This window comes from Lynx canadensis, chromosome X (assembly GCF_007474595.2).
Source record: "Lynx canadensis isolate LIC74 chromosome X, mLynCan4.pri.v2, whole genome shotgun sequence".
In the NCBI taxonomy this organism is placed as follows: Eukaryota; Metazoa; Chordata; class Mammalia; order Carnivora; family Felidae; genus Lynx; species Lynx canadensis.
Genome location: NC_044321.2, coordinates 75,130,339 through 75,152,281, shown reverse-complemented (window position 1 = coordinate 75,152,281; position 21,943 = coordinate 75,130,339). Strand labels below are relative to the sequence as shown.

The window sequence follows — 21,943 nt, the reverse complement described above, 5'->3', positions numbered from 1 at the left end:
ACTAACTGAAGCATAAAGGAGAATAAGCAAAAAAAAAAAAATGTTTAGACATTCTGTAAATGTGGAATTTTATTTTCTTCCACAATATATTCAACTTAAATTTAGGGATTATTAATTAATCTTGCATATATTTTAAACAGTTTTTTGAATTCTGATGATCTCAGGAAGCTAAGTAGAGAGACTTATTCTGAAATTAGAAATGTTTCCAATTACACATATCTTCATGCTCTTATATAGGACATTCACCTTGAATATCTTTAACATCCTCAGTTGAGTAATATATAATATGGCTGATATCAATAATTAATATAGAAGCATCTCCTATAGATTACCAAATTTTGCTTTCATTAATTTGAATGTGATTATTTTTAAAAAGGTCTTAATCCATTATGTTAAACCCTTTTGTTTATTTCCATTTTCCCCATCCTTTAGAGAATATTTGAGGAAGATTTTTTGGTATGTGCATTTTATATATGCTATACATGCCAAATAGATTTCCCAAGATGAAACTCTGAGCTCATTTGGAAGTAATTTTTCGTAGCACATGAATCAGAACTCTTATTTTCTTCTCAGCAATACTGGTATTTTATTGCTTCCATCTATAGTCCAAAATGCTTTTAGCAGTAAGAACCCTGAAGCCAAACACACGAAACACTAAGAAAATGGGAACTTCTGGAGATTACAATTTTTGTCTCTCTTTCACGGTTCTTCCCACCCCTGGGAGAACAAAATCACTTTAAGCTCCCTATGAAACAGGAACATGGTGAGCACAAATGATTGACTGAAGTTGGTGTTGTTGATTTAGGAGTGTTCAGCTTATAGGTCAGGTGTAAAACCCTTAAACCTGCTTGTCAAAGTCTGCGTGTCAAACACCCATGGGTTTTTCCAGATTCTGCCCAAATGTTACTTTCTCTGTGAAGGTTTCTCGAGTAAGCTCAGGCAAGGTTAGGCAATTCCTCCTTTGCATTATTATAGCACCTTGACATATTCCTATGGCAGCACTTATCAAATTACATTGCATTTACTTGCCTGTCTCCTTTCATTCATGGACAGAGACGATTTTCTTCCTTTTATCTCTGGACTAAAGTGTTACCAAAATCAAGTTGATTTTCAATAAATAATAATCAAATGGATGGATAGAGAATTGCTAATAATATTCTTCATTTGCATAGCATAGGTTATGAGGTGTTTTCACATAGTGTTGAGAAACACATGGCAGGAATTATCATCTGTATTTTATAAATGAGGAAACTGATGCCCAGAGAGGTTACATAACCAACCCAAGCTCAAAACAACTAATAAGTTGAATACCTAGTTCTCATGGCAGCAAATCAATCATGATTTGTAAGGTAAAAGTGATAGTAACGGTGTTCTGAAAGGCAGACAGCAATGGCTGACCAGGGCACATTGTAGGAGCTGGTTATCTGTTTTGAAAGCTCTGAAAATCAATGTTAGCAGTATCTCAAGAAATTAACATAAATGCACACAAAACTGGACTTCAGAATGTTAACTTATTCACGATGAGAACAATTTGTGACAAATTATTTCCCTGTACTCAAGCTACATACAGAATAAAACCAGTAGACAAATATATCCTATTTATGTATGTAATTCATATGACTCTCTGAAATTCTATGGCTCACAGATTTCTAAAGAGGGATAGATTCTTAGAGATCAGGAGTATAATCATTTATAAGTATAATTCTTGGCAAAATTTCTAAGCATCTGGCTAACATGATTAAACATAGGTTGCCACACAGGAATTGTCCTTAAACAAATACCGTAAAATGGGAGAAGTATATCAAATTCTATCTGTGACTATAGGGGAAGTGAGAGGCACTAATATGACAGACAGTGTTTTCAGATCCAATCCATGTTAAAACAAGGCACTTTTTAATAGAGATTAACATTATTAATTATATTTATCTCCATCTATTCATAGACAATTTATTGGATTCATCTTTTTAATGTGTCAACTGAGGTGTATTTTCTAGTCTCCATTCTTTTTCAACATATTTTTTTCTTCCTGAAAATAGTCCAAGTAGATATAAGATAGGCATTCACAGGTTCACATCATATTTATAACTTTATGTTTTGAAAGTAGTTGCATGAGTCATTGTCAGAACACATTTTACTACTTCCTGGCCAGCTATAAAGTTAAATATGTGTGTTTATTAAGGAGTAAAGAACAAAGACCAAAATAAGCAATTGTTCTCAGAAAAAAAAAAAAAAACAAAACATCATATTTATGAAAGTTTTTGATTTAGCTTCTACCCAAAAATAGCATGTGCTCTGGGTTACATGTTGTAACTTAGTAGATTAAAGCAAATATTTTCCACAGAAATATCTGTATCTCCCAGATTGTGCAAGTCACACCAAAATCCAATATTTTTCATGGGGCAATACAGTCAATTAAGAGACAGAGCCTTATTTAGCAAATAATTGCTTTGGGGATAGAGACATACCTCAAACTGCAATAAATTAGTTTGCTAATTGATCTTCCTGTTGGGGATAACTGCTAGAATTCCTTCTTTAAAGTTTATCAAACTTTACTTGTTTGATATGATGTATATATCAATTACTATGCATATCTTTCTATTACTATCATAATTGGACTCTGTGCTCTTCTATTCCTTCACTGGATACGGACAAGTACTTCCACAACATTTATACAGTAAAGCTTTTGATTCCCTCTAGCATCATAACTGGCACCCTGATATCCCATCTCTAATTAATGCTAATATTTACTGTTATCCCCAAGAGTTACAGTTTGAAACAGCTGATATTTTGAAAGAAAATTTAAGTATTCAAGGTCATTTACAAAGTCTAATTTAGAATCGATTTCTCATAAAGACTGACAAAAACTTGTTCACAAATCATAGCATTTTAATGTATTAAGTGAAAGATGATTTTAGATATGAACTTTTAAGCTAGGTCAAATTATAATACTATGCTATATAAAAATCAACATCAAGTACCAATTCATTCATTTTCTTATAAAATTTCAGTACAAAAATTCCCATATATACCTAAAGTCGAAGATAATTCATTTAAGTCCCCATTATATATTAAGCCTGCCAACAATTTTTATCCATGTCACAGGTATAAAATATCTGTGAGTTCCTGTTAAAGGACTAAAACATGAAATCAGTATGATCAATACGTACATAAAATGCTAATAGGAGAAATTATTTAAAACACAAAAACAACAGGGCTTACAATGCTAAGATGTACTATATTACTCACCAGAAATAAAGTTCGGAAGTTGCTGATATCACCAAAGAATTCTTCTATGCTCACTGTTTTAGAGTCAAAAATAAAGTATTCTCCAAGATTCTCATAGAGCTTTAGCATGTTGTTGTGCATGGTGAACAGTTTTTCATACTGGTCTCTGGCACTCTTTGTAAAGCTGTAGCTTTCTGTTAAGGAACATGATACAATAGTATCTTATTTTTTTTTTAAATTAATGTTTATTTATTTTTGAGAGAGAGAGAGAGGGAGAGAGAGAGAAGAGAAAAGAAGAGAAGAGGAGGGGAGGGGAAGGACAGAGAGGGAGACACAGAATCCAAAGCAGGCTCCAAGCTCCGAGTTGTCAGCACAGAGCCCGACGTGGAGCTCAAACTCACAAACTGTGACACCAAGACCTGAGCCAATGTTGGAGGCTTAACCGACTGTGCCACCCAGGTGCCCCAATCCAATAGTATCATAAAAGCAATCACTAGATATTCAGATTGAATTATACTGTAATTTTTACTTATGTACTAATTCACTAGGATTACAGTAACAAATACCACAGACTGAGTAGCTTAAACAATAGAAATGTATTTTCTCACAATTCTAGAAGCTAGAATTCTGATATCTAGGTGTTGGCAAATTTGGTTTCTTCTGTGGCCTCTCTCCTTGGCTTGTAGATGGCCACCTTCTTGCTCTATCCTCACATGGTGGTCCTTCTGCCTGTGTTTTTGTGCTCATCTCCTCTTCTTATGAGTTACATTGGAGTAGGTCACACTCTAAGGACTTCATTTTAACTTAATTGCCTCTTTGAAAACCTATCTCCAAATGCAGTCAGCCACATTCTGAGATTCTGGGGGTTAGGGCTTCAACATATGAATTTTTGTAGGAACACAATCCAGTCCATAAAAACTTGCTAGAGTCATTATTTTGGTTAGTGAGTTTCAAAAATTTGTAATGTAGGCTGAACTATTTAATATACATTAATACATTAGCAAAACATGTTTGCTAAATGAAAGCACAAGTATAGATATCAGAAAACTGCCTCAATTATCTTTTTATGGACAAGGTAGGACAGAAACAAACAGCAACAGAAAACTTAGAAAAAATTCCCTTTTCAAATACACATATTCTATATAGAGAGAGGTCACAGTGAATTATATATAGGTTATGAATGTGTGTGTCTGTGTGTATCCCACATGAAGAGGGGACACAGAGGGAGAAAGAAGGAAAAAAGGCAAGGGGGAGGTATGCAGAGAAAGGGAGAAGAGGGAGAGGGGAAAGAGGGAGAGAGATTCTGCTATAGCTCTAGAACCTTGATCACCCACAGGGCTTCCTAAAACCCAGATTGCTATTTCCTGAGGATAAGCCCAGGAGACTGAGAATTTCTAATGCGTTCCCAGGTGATCCTGAAGCTGCCAGTCCAGGATATAGTTTGAGTAATAAGCTCTAGAAAAGCTATTTATCCAGAAATTATTTATATTATTGTTGTAAAAATTTTATCAAAAAACTGATAACAATCAGTACCAAAATATAAATGATTCAAATATATAAATATATCTGACTAAATGTATTATTATATATAAATTTATACTTAAAGAAGGAAATTATAATACTTTCTTACTGATTATAGAGGGTGTAGATATGAAAAATTATCTCTTTAGGTGACTTAGAAAACAAAAACAAACAAACTAAAATTTCCAACAACTCAGATGCAAGCATTGTGAACATTCTGGAGCATTTTCTTCTAGTCATTCTTCTATGGGTAATAACTTTTGAATGTAAATTGGTAAGAATGCTTCAGAGAAAGATAAGGGGGCTAACAGTGAAGAATAAAGGAAACCAAATTCACCTTTAAAAATTATAGTTACATTTAAGAAAGCAATAATGATCACAGAAGTAAAATATCTTTAAGTGGAAAGGTAAAATACTTAGAATTGTAAAAGAAGGATAATAGTTTGGGGCATGCTATTATAAGTTCCACTATAGTGTATTAATATTTTATGCTAGTATTATTTTATTAGGCCCTGATAAATGTGTGTTTCAAAATACCTTATTTTATAAGATTTTCTGAATTCTTCAGTATGTTGTATTGTAACTTGGGGCCAAATTTATTTTCCATGGAAACACAACTCTAGTTCTACAATGGAAGTCAGTGGAGAAAATCAGACCATTTCTGGAAAATTACTTTACAGCTGACACGTATTGGATACAATGTGATTTTAAAAGAGAGACACAAAACTACCTATGTTCTTTCTAATGCTACTTAAATATTAGCATTCACATTAGCAACACAGCAACCTCTTCCTTGCTAACAAGTAATATTAAATATTTCAACCCTCAAGTCCATTTTGAGCTCAACAGACCAGAAAGAATTAATGCATTTCTAACTTACTCTATTTTTACCAACAAAAGGATCACAAATAATGTTACATACATTCTTATTTACATCACCATAAATTATTTGACTTTTATTCTTTGACTTTAAGAAAGTGTTAAATATCCTGTTTAAGAGTTGCAGAAATAATACTCTTCATTTCCTAGCACAGAATGAAAGTGAGATTTTTGTTTTGTAGTCTGCCCTACCTAAACAAAACAGATTCATCCCAGAGACTTGCTAGGCATAAAACTTATCAAAGGTCACTTACTTGTACTCTGTTTGTAGTGCAAAGTACTAAACTATATACTTCACAAGGCTTAACATCTGTACCACACAAAGAAATTCCAAAGATAAAAAAAAAAGGCAAAAAGCTGAATGTTTCCCATTTATCGTAACAGTTTTTCCCCAGGTAAAATATGTCCATGTAGTGATACACAACTTCATAAATTTGTTCTCCCAGGGAAAAAAAACAAAATTTACTTCAGAAATTCTGTCTGTGAACCAAAATGAGAAAATTTGAAAAGTTCTGGAAATGGCTTATCTTAGAAATAACAAATGGAAAGCAGCCCAGTCTCCAAGTCCTTTACTTACTATCTTCTTCAAAGTGGTTACTTTCTAAAAGGGCTAGATGGCATGAGTCAGCACTGGAAATCTTTCAAAATTGCAAGGAAGTCACTGATGGTGGGAAACAAAGGCAAAAGGAAAAAAAAAAAAAAGAAATTTCCTTACAACTTATAGATAGCCCATTGACAAGTCCTTAAGACAGGCAGAGTGACCTACCTCTAGGAACTCAACTGCCTTGGTGTTAATACTTTGCTAAGGGCAAAAGGCAATCTTTGCTTAACATTATTCTGAACTCCAGGATCCTGTAAGCCTCCTTTAACATATAAAAATTCCTTTGGAATCTTCCTTTATTTCTATCCACCAAGATATATGTTAGCAATCATCCTCCAAGCATATGACCCCCTGATATATATCTGAAGGATCTCATGACTAAGGTTTTATGAGACAGTAACAAATGACCTTTTCCTAACAATAGCTAGCCCCTCAAGGTCCTGGAAACCTTACTTCCAAAATTCCTTAGAGATGTATGCCATCTCTTAACCCTCTCCCAACTTGAAAGTATATAATTAATTGCTCCTCACAATCCCAGTGCAGCTCTTTCTGCCCATGGGTTCTGTCCCATGCTTTAATAACACCACCTTTTTGCACCAATGACATCTCAAGAATTATTTCTTGACCATTTGCTGCTCAACCCAACATTTCCACATTAGTCACCAAATCCTAACTGAGACTGCAGGTAAAAAAGAGCTAGACTCCATCCTTCTTTTTCATCCCTTTATTTCATTTAGGAAATTTTTATTTTCTTTTTTGAGCAGCCATTGAATTTGAGATAACTGGTTAGTACTGTGCTGAGCATGTGATGGATGCAGTGATCATTAAAGCCTAACCCAGGCCCTTAAGAAGTTTATAATCTAGGGGCGCCTGTGACTTAGGCTCAGGTCATGATCTCACAGTTCCTAAGTTTGAGTCCCACATCAGGCTCTGTGCTGACAGCATGGAGCCTGGAACCTACTTCATTCTGTATGTGTCTCTCTCTGCCCCCTCCCCCACTCACTGTCTCTCTCTCTCTCTCTCTCTCAAAAATAAATAAACACTAAAAAGAAATTTAAAAAAAGTTTATAATCTAATATTACAAATAATTCTACTATCATTAATGTACATTTGTATGGAATTTTTACATTTATGATATACTCTCCCTGCCATATGTCCAATATTCTTCATAACAATCTTACCAAAAAGTCAGAGAAATATCATTGTCTAAGTTTTAGAGTTATAGAAACTAGATAAAAGGCTTTCATCCATCTAGGGTTAGCACGTAGTGAAGGGGAGCAGAATATGCCACCTCAAAATATGCCTCATGGGCATAAATTTATTTTTAAATATTTTTAATTTCAAGTTTGTATTTAAATTCCAGTTAGTTAACATATAGTATAATATTAGTTTCAGGATTAGAATTTAGTTATTCATCACTTACATACAACACCCAGTGGTTATCACAACAAATGCCCTCCTTAATGGCCATCATCCATTTAGCCAATCCCCCCTACCTCCCCTCCAGCAGCCTTCAGTTTGTTCTCTATAGTTAAGAGTCTGTTTTATGGTTTGACTCTCTTTTCCCCACTGTGTTCATCTGTTTCGTTTCTTAAATTCCACATATGAGTTAAATCATATGGTATTAGTCTTTTTCTGAACTGGGAGAAGATTTTTATAAGTGATCTAGTATCCAAAATCTATAAAGAACTTATCAAACTCAACACCCCAAAAAACAAATAATACAGTTAAAAAAGGGCAGATGGCATATATTATTCTGAGTTGATTGGGAAACAGCAGACACCAGAAAAGCTCTGAAAAGAATAAAAGTCACCTTTTTGAAAGGAAAATTTACATTTATAAAGGAAATCTCCATTTGTAAGGGTGTCTCCCTCTTTGTACCAGGAAGAGAAGTGTGACTCTAAATCACAAGAGAATCAATGGTATCAAGAGTGTCAATGGTTAAGCTGCAGATTTAAATGTGCATAACAGACCTTACCCTTATTTATGGTGCTTTTCCTGGTAACCATCCTCCCCTTCCCCATAATGAGTGTCCTCACACCTTTCTTTTCTATGTCTTTAAGCTGAAAATGGTATTTAAACTGGTGGCTTAAGTTTAGTATCCAAAATATATAAAGAACTGTTAAACTTAACACCCAAAATCAAATGTGATTAAAAAAGGGGCAGAAGATATGAACAGACATTTCTCCAAAGACCTCTACATGGCCAACTGACATGTAAATAGGTGCTTAACATCACTCATCATCAGGGAAATGCAAGTCAAAATTACAATGAGATAACACCTCACACCTATCATAATGGCTACAATCAAAAACACACAAGAAACAACAAATGTTGGTGAGGATGTGGAGAAAAAGGAACCCTCCTGCATTGTTGGTGGGAATGCAAAGTGGTGCTGCCATTCTGGAAAACAGTATGGAGGATCCTCAAAAAGTTAAAAATAGAACTACCCTATGATCCAACAACTACACTACTGTGTATTTACCCAAACAATACAAAAACACTAATTCAAAGGGATACATGCACCCCAATGTTTATAGCAGCATTATTTGCAATAGCCAAATTATGGAAATAGCCCAAGTATCTATCAATACGTGAATAAAGAAGAAGTGGTATGCATATATGCAATGGAATATTAAAGAAGTGGTATGTATATATGCAATGGAATATTATTCTGCCATAGAAAGGAGTGAATTCTTGCCATTTGCAACAACATGGATGGAATTAGAAAGTATAATGCTAAGGGAAATAAGCCAGTCCAGGAAAGAAAAATACCAAATGATCTCATTCATATATAGAAGTTAAGAAAGCAACGGGAAAAAAAAGAAAGAAACCAAGAAAATCCCTTAACTATAGAGAACAAACTGATGGTTACAAGAGGGGAGGTGAGTGGGGGATGGGTGAAATAGGTGATGGAGATTAAAGAGTACATTTATCATGGTGAGCACTGAGTAATGTATGGAATTTTTGAATCACTGTATTGAACACCTGGAACTAATATAATACTTTATGTTAACTATACTGGAATTAAAATAAAAACCTTAATTAAAAAAAGAACTGTGTTTAGGCTACCTCAGGAAGTTACTGATTTTTCTCTGGGTATTTCCCATGTATACATGAGGTATACATGTTAATAAACTTCAGTTTGATTTTCTCTTGTTAATCTGTCTTTTATTACAGGGAGGATCTCAGCCAGGAATTCAGAACGGTAGAGGGAAAATTATTTTTCCTCACCTACTGTAGACATCAGGATAGTCCTTTGATCTTTTAATGTGGTAAAAATGTATTATTATTTATAATGACAACCATCTTATTGTCAAATCAAATATTCACCCTTCTGTACTCCTTTTGATGTGTCAGCAGATTTGAATACATTTAGCCACTTAATTTGTATGACACCCACCCTTGTGACTAAAATATTTTTTATTCTTCTTCTTCTCTGGTAACTTCTATAAAAGTTTAGATTACCCTGAAGGCTTGGTCCTGAGCCCTCTCTCTACATTCTAAGTAGTCGAAGCAATTCACATGACTTTAAATTACATGTATATTGGTGAGCTCCGAGTTTATATACCTAGCCTCAATCTGTCCCCGGAGGTATTAATTTTTATAATCAACTGCCTACTTGTCCTTTCTATTTGAATGCTGTTGTTGTTGTTTTAAGTGGACTCTCTTGGTATCACAAATATTAATTCTCTCCTGAAACCCCTGTAATAGTTTCATTTGGAATAAAGTCTAAACTCCTTCTGGGTTTATGAGGATCCACATGATCTGGCCTCTACTCACCTCTGCAACTTAATCTCATCTCATTCTCCCTCTTAAGCAATATTCCCAGGCACATTAACCCTTTTTCTTTTCCTTTAACATACCAAGCTTTCATACCCAACTCAGGGCCTTTGCAATTGCTGTTCTTTCTGCTTAGAATGTTTCTTTTTCACCAGATCAATCTCAGCTCAAATGTAACCTCCTCACAGAGGCTTTCCCCAACAACTCAATATAAAATATACACTTCCATCACTATTACTCTTGCTTACTTTTTTTCCTTATGCAAACTTATAACTATGAGACATTATCTATTTTGTTTATTTAACTCTATTGCCTGTCTTTCCCCACTTAAACATGTGGTTTAGGAATAACCCTTGCATATCTTATTGACCACTGATTCATCAGCATCAAGAACAGTGCTTGGCACATAGTAGAAATATTATCAGTGACAAAAGTGACTTTGGTGAGGATGATTAGATAGACTATCCTGAGATCCTCTTCCCACCTGCTTAAACAACCTTGGGAGGTTTTGAAATACTTAGAAGAATCTTGAGAAAACAATGGACTTTCCAAGAAGAATTTCCAAATTGGGGTAATTTATAGTATCTTATATCCTTAAAGTAAGTATAACCTTAAGGTGGTAAAGTGAGCATGTCTAATACATATAGAGTACTTATCAAATGTAAGGAGGGAAAGCAATTTAGAACAATTTTACTTTTACTAGTTGACTCAAATTCCTCATTGTACAAAGACAAACATTTCTGATTTTTCCAGCTTGGAAGTTATTCAAGATAACTGTGAATTAAAATCACATCATCTTAACCCTAAGTGTTCATGGCAAGGTTGATAAAATAAAATGTGTTCAACATTTTAGAATAGTAGCAGGTAAAATGTTAACCTCTTAAAAGTATTAATTTTAAATCATTTGATCTAATCATGAATCTGGAAACTTAATTTATAAAACATTATACCTCCCACAAAGCTTTTTTTTTATATGAACTCACTTGAAAATCTGACCTAAGGACACATTTTTATATTACTTGGGTGTTTATGTACTATACAGAATTGTCTAAAGCTTCATCGTCTATATTTTTGTGTGACTATATATAAATTTTTAGAGTATATTCCTTAGTAATATTGTAATAGTATGGACTTAAACTTCAACCTGAGACAGCTATAATTCATCCATACACATTTACTCAAATAAAGGTAAATTATTTTCTTTATACTTTTAGGTACATTATATATTGGTTTTAACTGTTTTTGGTAGCTGTGCCTACCTGTGTATAAATTGGTTAAAGGTAGGTATTTTTAAACTTTGACCTCTAACTGGTAAAGTAGCTGATAGGGTTCAGGACATGCTACCCCAAAATATGGCACCGTGACACATTAAATATTTTAAGAGAAAGGAAGAAGTAGGAAGGCCACTCTTACTTTCTCCTGAAGAAAGTTAAAAGACCTCCATATGAGAAGTGGTTTTCTTATAACCCAAGGAAAAAAATACCCTTATCTTCAAGACAGAGGGATACTGAGAAGAAATCAAATCAATGAACAGTACTTGCTAGGTTCCCCTCAGTTTAATAGACATAGCTTGTGCTTTGTGCCCTACTCTATCTTTCCAGGAATTTCTAGTCTCTATCAAACCTAGCATAAAAAAGAGGTTTAACAATTTCTTTGGGTCTTAATTTCCTAATGAAGGTCCTGATATCATATGAAAGCTATATTCAATACATTTCTATGCTTTTCTCCTGTTAATGTATTTGCCAGTTTAATTTTTAGACCTACAAAGGGACTCCTAGAGGATTGAGAACTTTTCCCTCCCCTATATAGTATTGCTTCACCAAATACTAGGCTGAGAAAATACCATTTTACTTAATTTTGATGTCAAGAGTAATTGTTAACAGAGAAAACTTGTTTCAATAGAACCAAAATAAGCATTAGCACAGCACTGGTGATGAAGGAGTTTATGTATCTCATAGTTAATTGAGTGAAATCAGTTCTCATTTTCATAGGGAGTACATTTATTTGAAAATTGAAAAACTTGAAATTTTAAATAGCATTACTGCTGGATTATTGAGAACATGCAAAAATCAACTTGAGATCCACTTAACCTTCACACAAGCTTTAGTTAGCAACATGGCATAATTATTCATTAAAAGAAAAGGAAGTCACAGATATACACTCTACTGAAGAATATAAATATCATTTCCTCTTTCTATAACCTATCAAAATAGTCCCTAAATGCTAAAAACAAAATATTAATGTTTCAATTTAATTTGAGTATATAATTTTTAGTAAAGAATTATTAATGTTTCAAAGAAATTTATTTTTTAAAAATAGTATTAAGACATATTAAAGTAATTGGAATTTACTTACAAATCACACATTATGTGATGAATATGTATAGACAAATATTTTAAATTGTGATACATTAACAAAGACAAAAAGGGATGCATATATTAATTTCCACTTGGGTTTGACACAATACTTTAAAATAGTTTAGGATGTATTACAAAATTCTTTTAAAAATCTGATTACAGGAGTGCCAGTGTGGCTAAGTTGGTTAAGCACCAACTCTTGATTTTGGCTCAGGTCATGTTGTCACAGTTCATGAGATTGAGCCCCTTGTAGGTATCTGCACTGATTCTGCTTGGGATTCTCTCTCTCCCTCTCCATTTCCCCCTCCCACTCCTGCACTTGTGCGCTCTCTCTCTCTCTCTCAAAATAAATAAATAAACCTAAAAACCAGATTATAAAACTTAGGCATAGGACACTTAATATAACAAAGATAGCACAGTCAATGATAAAAATTTTGAACCAAGATCCTTAGTTTTTAATGTTTATTATTATTTTTTTTGAGAGAGAGACAGAGCATGAACAGGGGAGGGGCAGAGAGAGAGGGAGACAGAGAATCACAAGCAGGCTCCAGGATTTGAGCTGTCAGCACAGAGCCAGATGTGGGGCTTGAACCCATGAACTGCGAAATTATGACCTGAGCCAAAGTCAGATCCTTAACCAACTGAGCCAACCTAAGTACCCCTAACATTCTGAGTTTTCAACATATAGGAGGTAATTATGTTGACTGGAGATATGAAACTATTTTGTAATGATCCTACTTTTCCACAGATGGCCTGAGTCAACCGCATATAAAGAAAATGTTTTTCATCATAAAAGCCATTTATGAAAAGCCCACAGCTAATATCATACTCAATGGCGAAAAACTGAGAGCTTTCCCCATGAGATCAGGAACACGACAGGGATGTCCACTCTCACCGCTCTTGTTTCACATAGTGTTGGAAGTGCTAGCATCAGCAATCAGACAACAAAAGGAAATCAAATGCATCAAAATTGGCAAAGATGAAGTCAAGCTTTCACTTTTTGCAGATGACATGATATACATGGAAAACCCGATAGACTCCACCAAAAGTCTACTAGAACTGACACATGAATTCAGCAAAGTTGCAGGATACAAAATCAATGTACAGAAATCAGTTGCATTTTTATACACTAATAATGAAGCAACAGAAAGACAAATAAAGAATCCCATTCACAATTGCACCAAGAATCATAAAATACCTAGGAATAAACCTAACCAAAGATGTAAAAGATCTGTATGCTGAAAACTACAGAAAGCTTATGAAGGAAATTGAAGAAGATATAAAGAAATGGAAAAACATTCCGTGCTCATGGATTGGAAGAATAAATATTGTTAAAATGTCAATACTACCCGAAGCTATCTACACATTCAATGCAATCCCAATCAAAATTGCACCAGCATTTCTCTCAAAGCTAGAACAAGCAATCCTAAAATTTGTATGGAACCACAAAAGACCCCGAATAGCCAAAGTAATTTTGAAGAAGAAGACCAAAGCAGGAGACATCACAATCCCAGACTTTCGCCTCTACTCCAAAGCTGTAATCATCAAGACGGCATGGTATTGGCACAAAACAGACACATAGACCAATGGAATAGAATAGAGACTCCAGAATTGGACCCACAAAAGTATGGCCAACTATTCTTTGACAAAACAGGAAAGAATATCCAGTGGAAAAAAGACAGTCTCTTTAACAAATGGTGCTGGGAGAAGTGGACAGCAACATGCTGAATAATGAAACTAGACCACTTTCTTACACCATTCACAAAAATAAACTCAAAGTGGATAAAGGACCTGAATGTGAGACAGGAAACCATCCACACCTTAGAGGAGAAAGTAGGGAAATACCTCTCTGACCTCAGTCGTAGCAATGTCTTACTTGACGCATCTCCAAAGGCAAGGGAATTAAAAGCAAAAATGAACTGTTGGGACCTCATGAAGATAAAAAGCTTCTGTACTACAAAGGAAACAATCAACAAAACTAAAAGGTAGCCAATGGAATGGGAAAAGATATTTGTTTGCAAATGACATATTGGACAAAGGGTTAGTATCCAAAATCTATAAAGAACTCACCAAACTCTACACCTGAAAAACAAATAATCCAGGGAAGAAATGGGCAGAAAACATGAACAGACACTTCTCTAAAGAAGACATCCAGATGGCAAACAGGCACATGAAAAGATGCTCAACATCGCTCCTCATCAGGGAAATACAAATCAAAACCACACTCAGGTATCACCTCACGCCAGTCAGAGTGGCCAAAATGAACAAATCAGGAGGCTATAGATGCTGGACAGGATGTGGAGAAACAGGAACCCTCTGGCACTGTTGATGGGAATGCAAATTGGTGCAGCCACTCTGGAAAACAGTATGGAGGTTCCTCAAAAAATTAAAAATAGACCTACCCTATGACCCAGCAATAGCACTGCTAGGAATTTACCCAAGGGATACAGGAGTACTGATGCATAGGGGCACTTGTACCCCAGTATTGATAGCAGCACTGTCAACAATAGCCCAATTATGGAAAGAGCCTAAATGTCCATCAACTGATGAATGGATAAAGAAATTGTGGTTTATATACACAATGGAATAGTACGTGGCAATGAGAAGAATGAAATATGGCCTTTTGTAGCAACGTGGATGGAACTGGAGTGTTATGCTAAGTGAAATAAGTCCTACAGAGAGACTCTTAAAAACTGAGAACAAACTGAGGGTTGATGGGTGGGTGGGAGGGAGAGGAGGGTTGGTGATGGATATTGAGTAGGGCACCTGTTGGGATGAGCAGTGGGTGTTGTATGGAAACCAATTTGACAATAAATTTCATATTAAAAAACATGTTTTTAAATTAGCCTCCAGTTAAAGCCACAAATGTGATGCTTATGACAAAGGTAAGAGGCACACTCATAACTCCTTTTCTCTACCCAGTTTCATTATTTACTTCCTTTTGTTTTTTTATGTAGATTTCTTTATACCCTTCCTTTGAAGGCTATCTTTGCATTCTTATACACTCAACAGAATGATTTTTTTCATTCATTTATTCAAATACATTTATTAAATGCCTACTATGTGCATCTTCTAGGTGCTGAGTATATAGTAGTAAATATTCACAAAAGGTCACTAGTCACAGCTTTCATAGACATTGTGGTTTAGTGGGAAGACCTATATTAAACCAAGAAAATTAAAAAAAATTACAAATTGAAAAATGTGATTGCAAAGCATAAGCTGTTAAGCAATGTATCATTGGGAGACTTAGACCTGGGGGGCTGTGGGGGGGCTGTTGGGTGAACAAAGAGTTTGGTGATGCCTCTTGAAGGATGGAAAATTAAAACTGAGACGTGATGGGGAAGAGCCATGAGAAGGAACACTGGAGTATGGTGTGTGAAAGTTCTGACAGATATTAAATATTCTAGGAACATGAAGAAGAAAAAGTCTGGGAATGTGAGAGCCTATGGAGTAAGTACGATACAGGATGGAGAAGTCTCCTGAGTTACACTGGGGCCAGATTCTACAGGTCTCTAAAGCATTTTGAAATTTATCCTAAGAAAATTGTAAGTCATTGTTGAATTTTAAACAAAGAATTAATAGGACCAGTTTTCTTCTGCTCAAAGGCATAAGAACTCCCAGCTAAATTCACACACACACACACACACAACCACTAACAACAGTAACAACAACAACAACAACAACAACACAAACCTAGGACTAATGGAACACAGAATCTTGTCCAAATAATAGTAAGTCTATTTGCTAGTTCCTAACTACTGATAAGAGTATATATTATATAAATATTCAATTAAAACATATTTGATAAATTATTAAGATTGCTACATAGAATCAAAGGCAGTTAAAAAATAGCAGGTGTAAGGCAATACATAACTATGCAGATTGGCATATAAACAGTTGTGTTTAGAGTAACATAAGAGTTATAATTATACAAATTTGATATTGGTGTGTATATTTTGGAATGTCAGTATTATTATTTAATATTCATAGCATGCACACATGGACATTAAGTAGATCAGGTCCTACCTCCAGCTTTACCTCACATTAAGTTTTCAGCATCATTTATCACGTAGCAACACTGTATACAAAACCATGAGAGATTAAGTAGAGAAAAATAAAGTGATAAGACATGGTTTCTAATCCTCATTGAATTTATAAACTAGTGTTGGGAGACAGATAAATAATAGAAGAGCAGCAATAGCAGGAAGTAATGTTTATTGAACTCCACAATGAACCAGGCACTGAGCTAAATGCTTTATAAGCATTGTCATATTTAACCCTCCCAAAAGCCCTATGATGCATATATGCTATTACTAATTCCATTTTACACATGATGAAATTAGCCTCAGGGAGATCAATTTACTTTCTCAAGAGTAGGCCATCTCAGCAGTAAGTGGTAGATTCAGGATTTGAACCTGGGTACCTTTCCCCAGTCTCCCATAACACAAAACTATGTATTTAACCAGCATGCCATACTCCTTCTGTTAAAAAAAAGAAAGATAAAAATACATAGTTAGATAAACTAAACTCCACAAAGGAATTCAAGAAAGACATGGAAATGCTTGGAAAGAAGTGATTCTGAGATTATTAGGAACGGTGTCAGAAGGAAGTAACTTTTGAGTTCCATCTTGAGGTATGGGAAGGATTTCTCAATCCAAAGAGGAGACACCCCAGGCCATGAGAATAGCATCAGCAAAGGTATAAACACATCTGGAGTTACCAAGGAACTCTGACTATTCTAGGATAACATAGTTTGAGTATGCAGGGAAATGTAGGGGAAGATAAGCCTGTGATGGGTGGCAGAATAGGCCACGTAAAATATGCCTCTTTGACATGATTAATTTTGAGTTGGAAGCGCTTGGAAAAACAGCAAATGCAAGGAGAGGCTTTCTCTGAACTCCCCTTATCTACTTAAAGACAGATCTTCTAAAAGAAACTCAATGTTATAAATCTCCCTGGAAGTTTCATCAACCAGGGAAGATTGATACTTATCAAAGGAGAGTAGACTAGAAGTTTACACCTGACCCATACAAACTTTGTTACATATCTTCCATCTAGTCTCCTAAGCTCCCATTCATCTTTTCTAAAAATCTTTTCCTCTAAGTAGCCTACATCCTCTCTCCCTTCCCCTATTAAGATGGCATGTAAGCTCACCACTTAACTAGGTATTCTTTTCCCCTGTGATATCTCTGTGCCCATATTAAACATTAATAAATTTGTATACCTTTTCCCCTCTTCATCTATCAGTTTATTTCATAGACCCAGCTATCAAACCTAGAAACACAGAGGGCAAGTCTTTCCTTCCCTATACCTGGAAAGGTATTGAATGCTTATTAAGGTTCTCAAGTTTTCTTTGTAGGCAAGTAATCAATGGTTTTTATACAGAAGAGTAATATCTTGCTTGTTTGTAGGAACTTAACTGGTAACAGTGGGAAGGATGGCTTGGAAGGTGACACAGTGAACTATGGGAGACCACCTAGGAAACTAACAGAACAGCACTGTGAATAGAAAGCAAAGGATGGATATAAGAAATATGGAAGAGATAGCATCCATGGGACATGGTGACTGACTAGATATTAGTGATTAGAGAGGGGGATGTATTGAGAATCTCACTTGAGTTTTCCAGCCCAAATGAACCAGCATATGTTTTGTGTATACTTGTTTTATAACAACACTTGTGAGACAAGAAGGGGAATATGAGGTGGGTGGGAGGAGGGAAAATACTGACTGGTTTTGAATACACTGAGTATGAGATATCTATGAAACATAGGGATGACAATATCTAACAGGCAGCTGGAAGTATGTGGGCTCCTTGGTAACTGAGAGAGCAGCTTCTGTGGCAACAGTGAAACCTGCGAAGTAAGGAAAACAGAACAAAGAGTTTCTCTCATCCAATCAGATCTAGATCAGGACAGTACCTTAACTGTGCTCCCTTAACACTCTTGTTGATTAAATGAACATGCCCTTACTCTGAATATATTTGGCCTTGATACATTTCATCAAAATATAGAATAGTCTGGAATTATAACTTTAGCTAAGAGAACAAATATCAGATCAGCAGTTTGTGGTAACAGTTTCCAATGAGCATTAAAAGGTCATTTAACGGGGCGCCTGGGTTGGCGCAGTCGGTTAAGCGTCCGATTTCAGCCAGGTCACGATCTCGCGGTCCGTGAGTTCGAGCCCCGCGTCAGGCTCTGGGCTGATGGCTCGGAGCCTGGAGCCTGTTTCCGATTCTGTGTCTCCCTCTCTCTCTGCCCCTCCCCCGTTCATGCTCTGTCTCTCTCTGTCCCAAAAATAAATAAACGTTAAAAAAAAAAAAATTTAAAAAAAAAAAGGTCATTTAACTACAAATGTCAATGATGCAAAATATGCAGTCAGTATGAATTTTGCCAAAGAGTATGTCCCTGGGGAATTGAATTTTGTTGTTTTGGTTATTGACAGAGTTAGGGTATAAAGGACTTTAAGACACAATACAATAACATGGCTTATAACATAAGACATAAGACTCAAGAATAACTGTAAATAGTTATGAAATTAGTTAGAAGTGGTGCTGCCAATTACCTGGGAATCACTATGTTTCTCATCATTACTGTACACTCTCTGTGGTTTTTTATTTAAAAATTTTTACTACAGCAGGTACTTCTGCTACATCTGCTACTTTGGAATAAATGTCTAGGTATTTGGGATTGATTGCTCACTGTAAAATAATTATCTGAATTCTTTGGGCATTTTATTTTTCCTACATTTGTCTTAAAATGCTCCATTTCAAGCTTGGGGATTCTTGTATTGAATTGTAAATGGTTTCTAATCATGCATTTTCAATCCAAGTTGTAGTTTCAAAATCAGCTAATGATGCATTATCATTTCTTGCTTATCTTTCCTTAACTAAAATCACCAATGAGGTAATGAAGTAGCATAAAAAGGAAAAAGTCTCCCAAACCAAATTTACTCATAAAGGTAAAAACCAACTCTATATTTGAAAGGCCTATAAACTGAGGCAGAGATTTAATTCCTCCCTTTTTTGCATGGAAGGGAAAACTGTAGGATTAGAGTAGAAATTCTGTAAAGTTACTCCCAGCTCTAAAACGCTAGATTCTGTAAGTGTTCAGCTAAAATGGAAGCACTAATATCTTGAGGAAAAGTGAATACTCTGATTTCTTTAATGGAAATACTTGATTATATTATTTAAGCTAGTTTTATGTTTTATAGGAAGTCTTCCTATTCTAGATTGAAGGCAGATTATAGTAAATTTTCCACATCTTTTGTATGTTCTATGATTTATAAAACAGGGCTAAGGACCTAGTAAGTACAAGGCAACCTGATTCTAAGTTTAACTTACAATAAACTATCTCAAAGACAAACATATTACTCTAATGTAAAAAAAAAATGGCATTGAAACACACTTTGTATTTTTTTAATATGAAATTTATTGTCAAATTGGTTTCCATACAACACCCAGTGCTCATCCCAACAGGTGCCCTCCTCAATACCCATCACTCACCCTCCCATCCCTCCCACTCCCCATCAACCCTCAGATTGTTCTTGGTTTTTAAGAGTCTCTTATGTTTTGGCTCCCTCCCTCTCTAACCTCTTTTTTTTCCTTCCCCTCCCCCATGGTCTTCTGTTAAGTTTCTCAGGATCCACCTAAGAGTGAAAACATATGGTATCTGTCTTTCTCCATAGGACTTATTTCACTTAGCATAACACTCTCCACTTCCATCCACATTGCTACGGAAGGCCATATTTCATTCTTTCTCATTGCCACATACTATTCCATTGTGTGTATACACCACAATTTCTTTATCCATTCATCAGTTGATGGACATTTAGGTTCTTTCCATAATTTGGCTATTGTTGATAGTGCTATCAACATTGGGATACAAGTGCCCCTATGCATCAGCACTCCTGTATCCCTTGGGTAAATTCCCAGCAGTGCTACTGCTGGGTCATAGGGTAGGTCTATTTTTCATTTTTTGAGGAATCTCCACACTATTTTCCAGAGTGGCTGTACCAGTTTGCATGCCCACCAACAGTGCAAGAGGGTTCCTGTTTCTCCACATCCTCGCCAGCATCTATAGTCTCCTGATTTGTTCATTTTGGCCACTCTGACTGTCATGAGGTGATATCTGAGTGTGGTTTTGATTTGTAATTCCCTGATGAGGAGTGACGTTGAGCATCTTTTCATGTGCCTCTTGGCTATCCAGATGTCTTCTTTAGAGAAGTGTCTGTTCATGTTTTCTGCCCATTTCTTCACTGGACGATTTGCTTTTTGGGTGTGGATTTTGGTGAGGTCGATATAGATTTTGGATACTAGCCCTTTGTCCTATACGTCATTTGCAAATATCTTTTCCCATTACGTTGGCTGCCTTTTAGTTTTCCTGATTGTTTCCTTTGTAGTACAGAAGCTTTTTATCTTCATGAGGTCCCAACAGTTTATTTTTGCTTTTAATTCCCTTGCCTTTGGAGATGTGTCAAGTAAGTAACTGCTGAGGCTGAGGTCAGACTTTGTATTTCTAACAGGATTGCTCATTGAAGACTCTTACTTGTTTACAGTCTGGGCTGTTTGTCACCCCTGACATTAAACTTGCAACTCCCAGTACTCTGAGCTTTGAAGATCTATGTTCACTTATCAGAATCTATTCCTGCCATCGCCTTATAAAACTTTTTTTAGATGATCATGCAATTCTAACCCTAATCCTAATCCCTTCCTCATTTAATACAACCTTTTGCAAGGTTGAAAACAAGTCCATTTCAGGATAAAGAGCATTAATCTAATACCTTAATACTGGAAGCAAAACTTTTCAAAATATTTCTCTGAGTTTAGTCAATATGGTAATAGCTATTCTGGGGTGATCCTGGGCCAGAATATCCACTAGGAAAATTTTATTCCTGCTAGAATTTTTTTTCAGACAAAGATATTTTTTGCACCATATGTCTTATGCTTTTAGCAACTCTCCATCTAATTTTTAAGGTTTTCTAATACATGTGCATTCATTTATGTGTATGTGTATATATGTACCTATGTATATATGAATGTGTATATATATGCATGTATATAAAAATTTATTGATTTTACTGTATAGATGCTGTGCTTTTTTTGTATCAATTTAATGTATGTCTTAAATATGAAATTGCATTATTTAATTCTGAAAGACATTTTTAGATGCTTTATGTGGATACTGTGGCATTACTTCCCAACAACATATTCCTTTTTTTGTCCCTTTGTTGGAAAGATAAAAATGTGCCCTGTGAAATTTTTCTGCTTGAGGAAAACAAACAGTAACAAAATAGCTTCAGTAGTGTTTGGTTTGTGACATGGATATAAACTAGGTCTGCAAATCTATCTTTAATGCGTTTGCTGTCTGTAGGTATTTCTGACATCTCAAAAAATTACATGCTGTTAGGAATCATATCTGTTTCAATGTCAATGTGATACTCAAAGTCAGCACGTGGACTAAAAAAAGAAAAAAGGGAGTATCTCAAGGAGAAATTTTTACTTCCATGTTCATTACAGCATTATTAACAATAGCTAAGAGGTGGAAACAATCTAAATGTCCATTGATAGATGAGTAAAGAA

The 21,943-nt window shown here is 35.3% G+C and overlaps 1 protein-coding gene across 8 annotated transcripts in view; it reads right to left on the bottom strand.

Moving 5' to 3' along the window:
* The window catches only part of DIAPH2 (diaphanous related formin 2), a 1,054,294-nt gene that overhangs the window by 272,352 nt on the left and 759,999 nt on the right, over nt 1-21,943 (bottom strand). For all 8 annotated transcript variants that reach the window (XM_030305030.1, XM_030305024.1, XM_032592287.1 and 5 more), the window contains one exon: nt 3,247-3,411. In XM_030305030.1, coding sequence (XP_030160890.1) covers nt 3,247-3,411 — 165 coding nt within the window. The remainder of the gene's footprint in view (nt 1-3,246; nt 3,412-21,943) is intronic.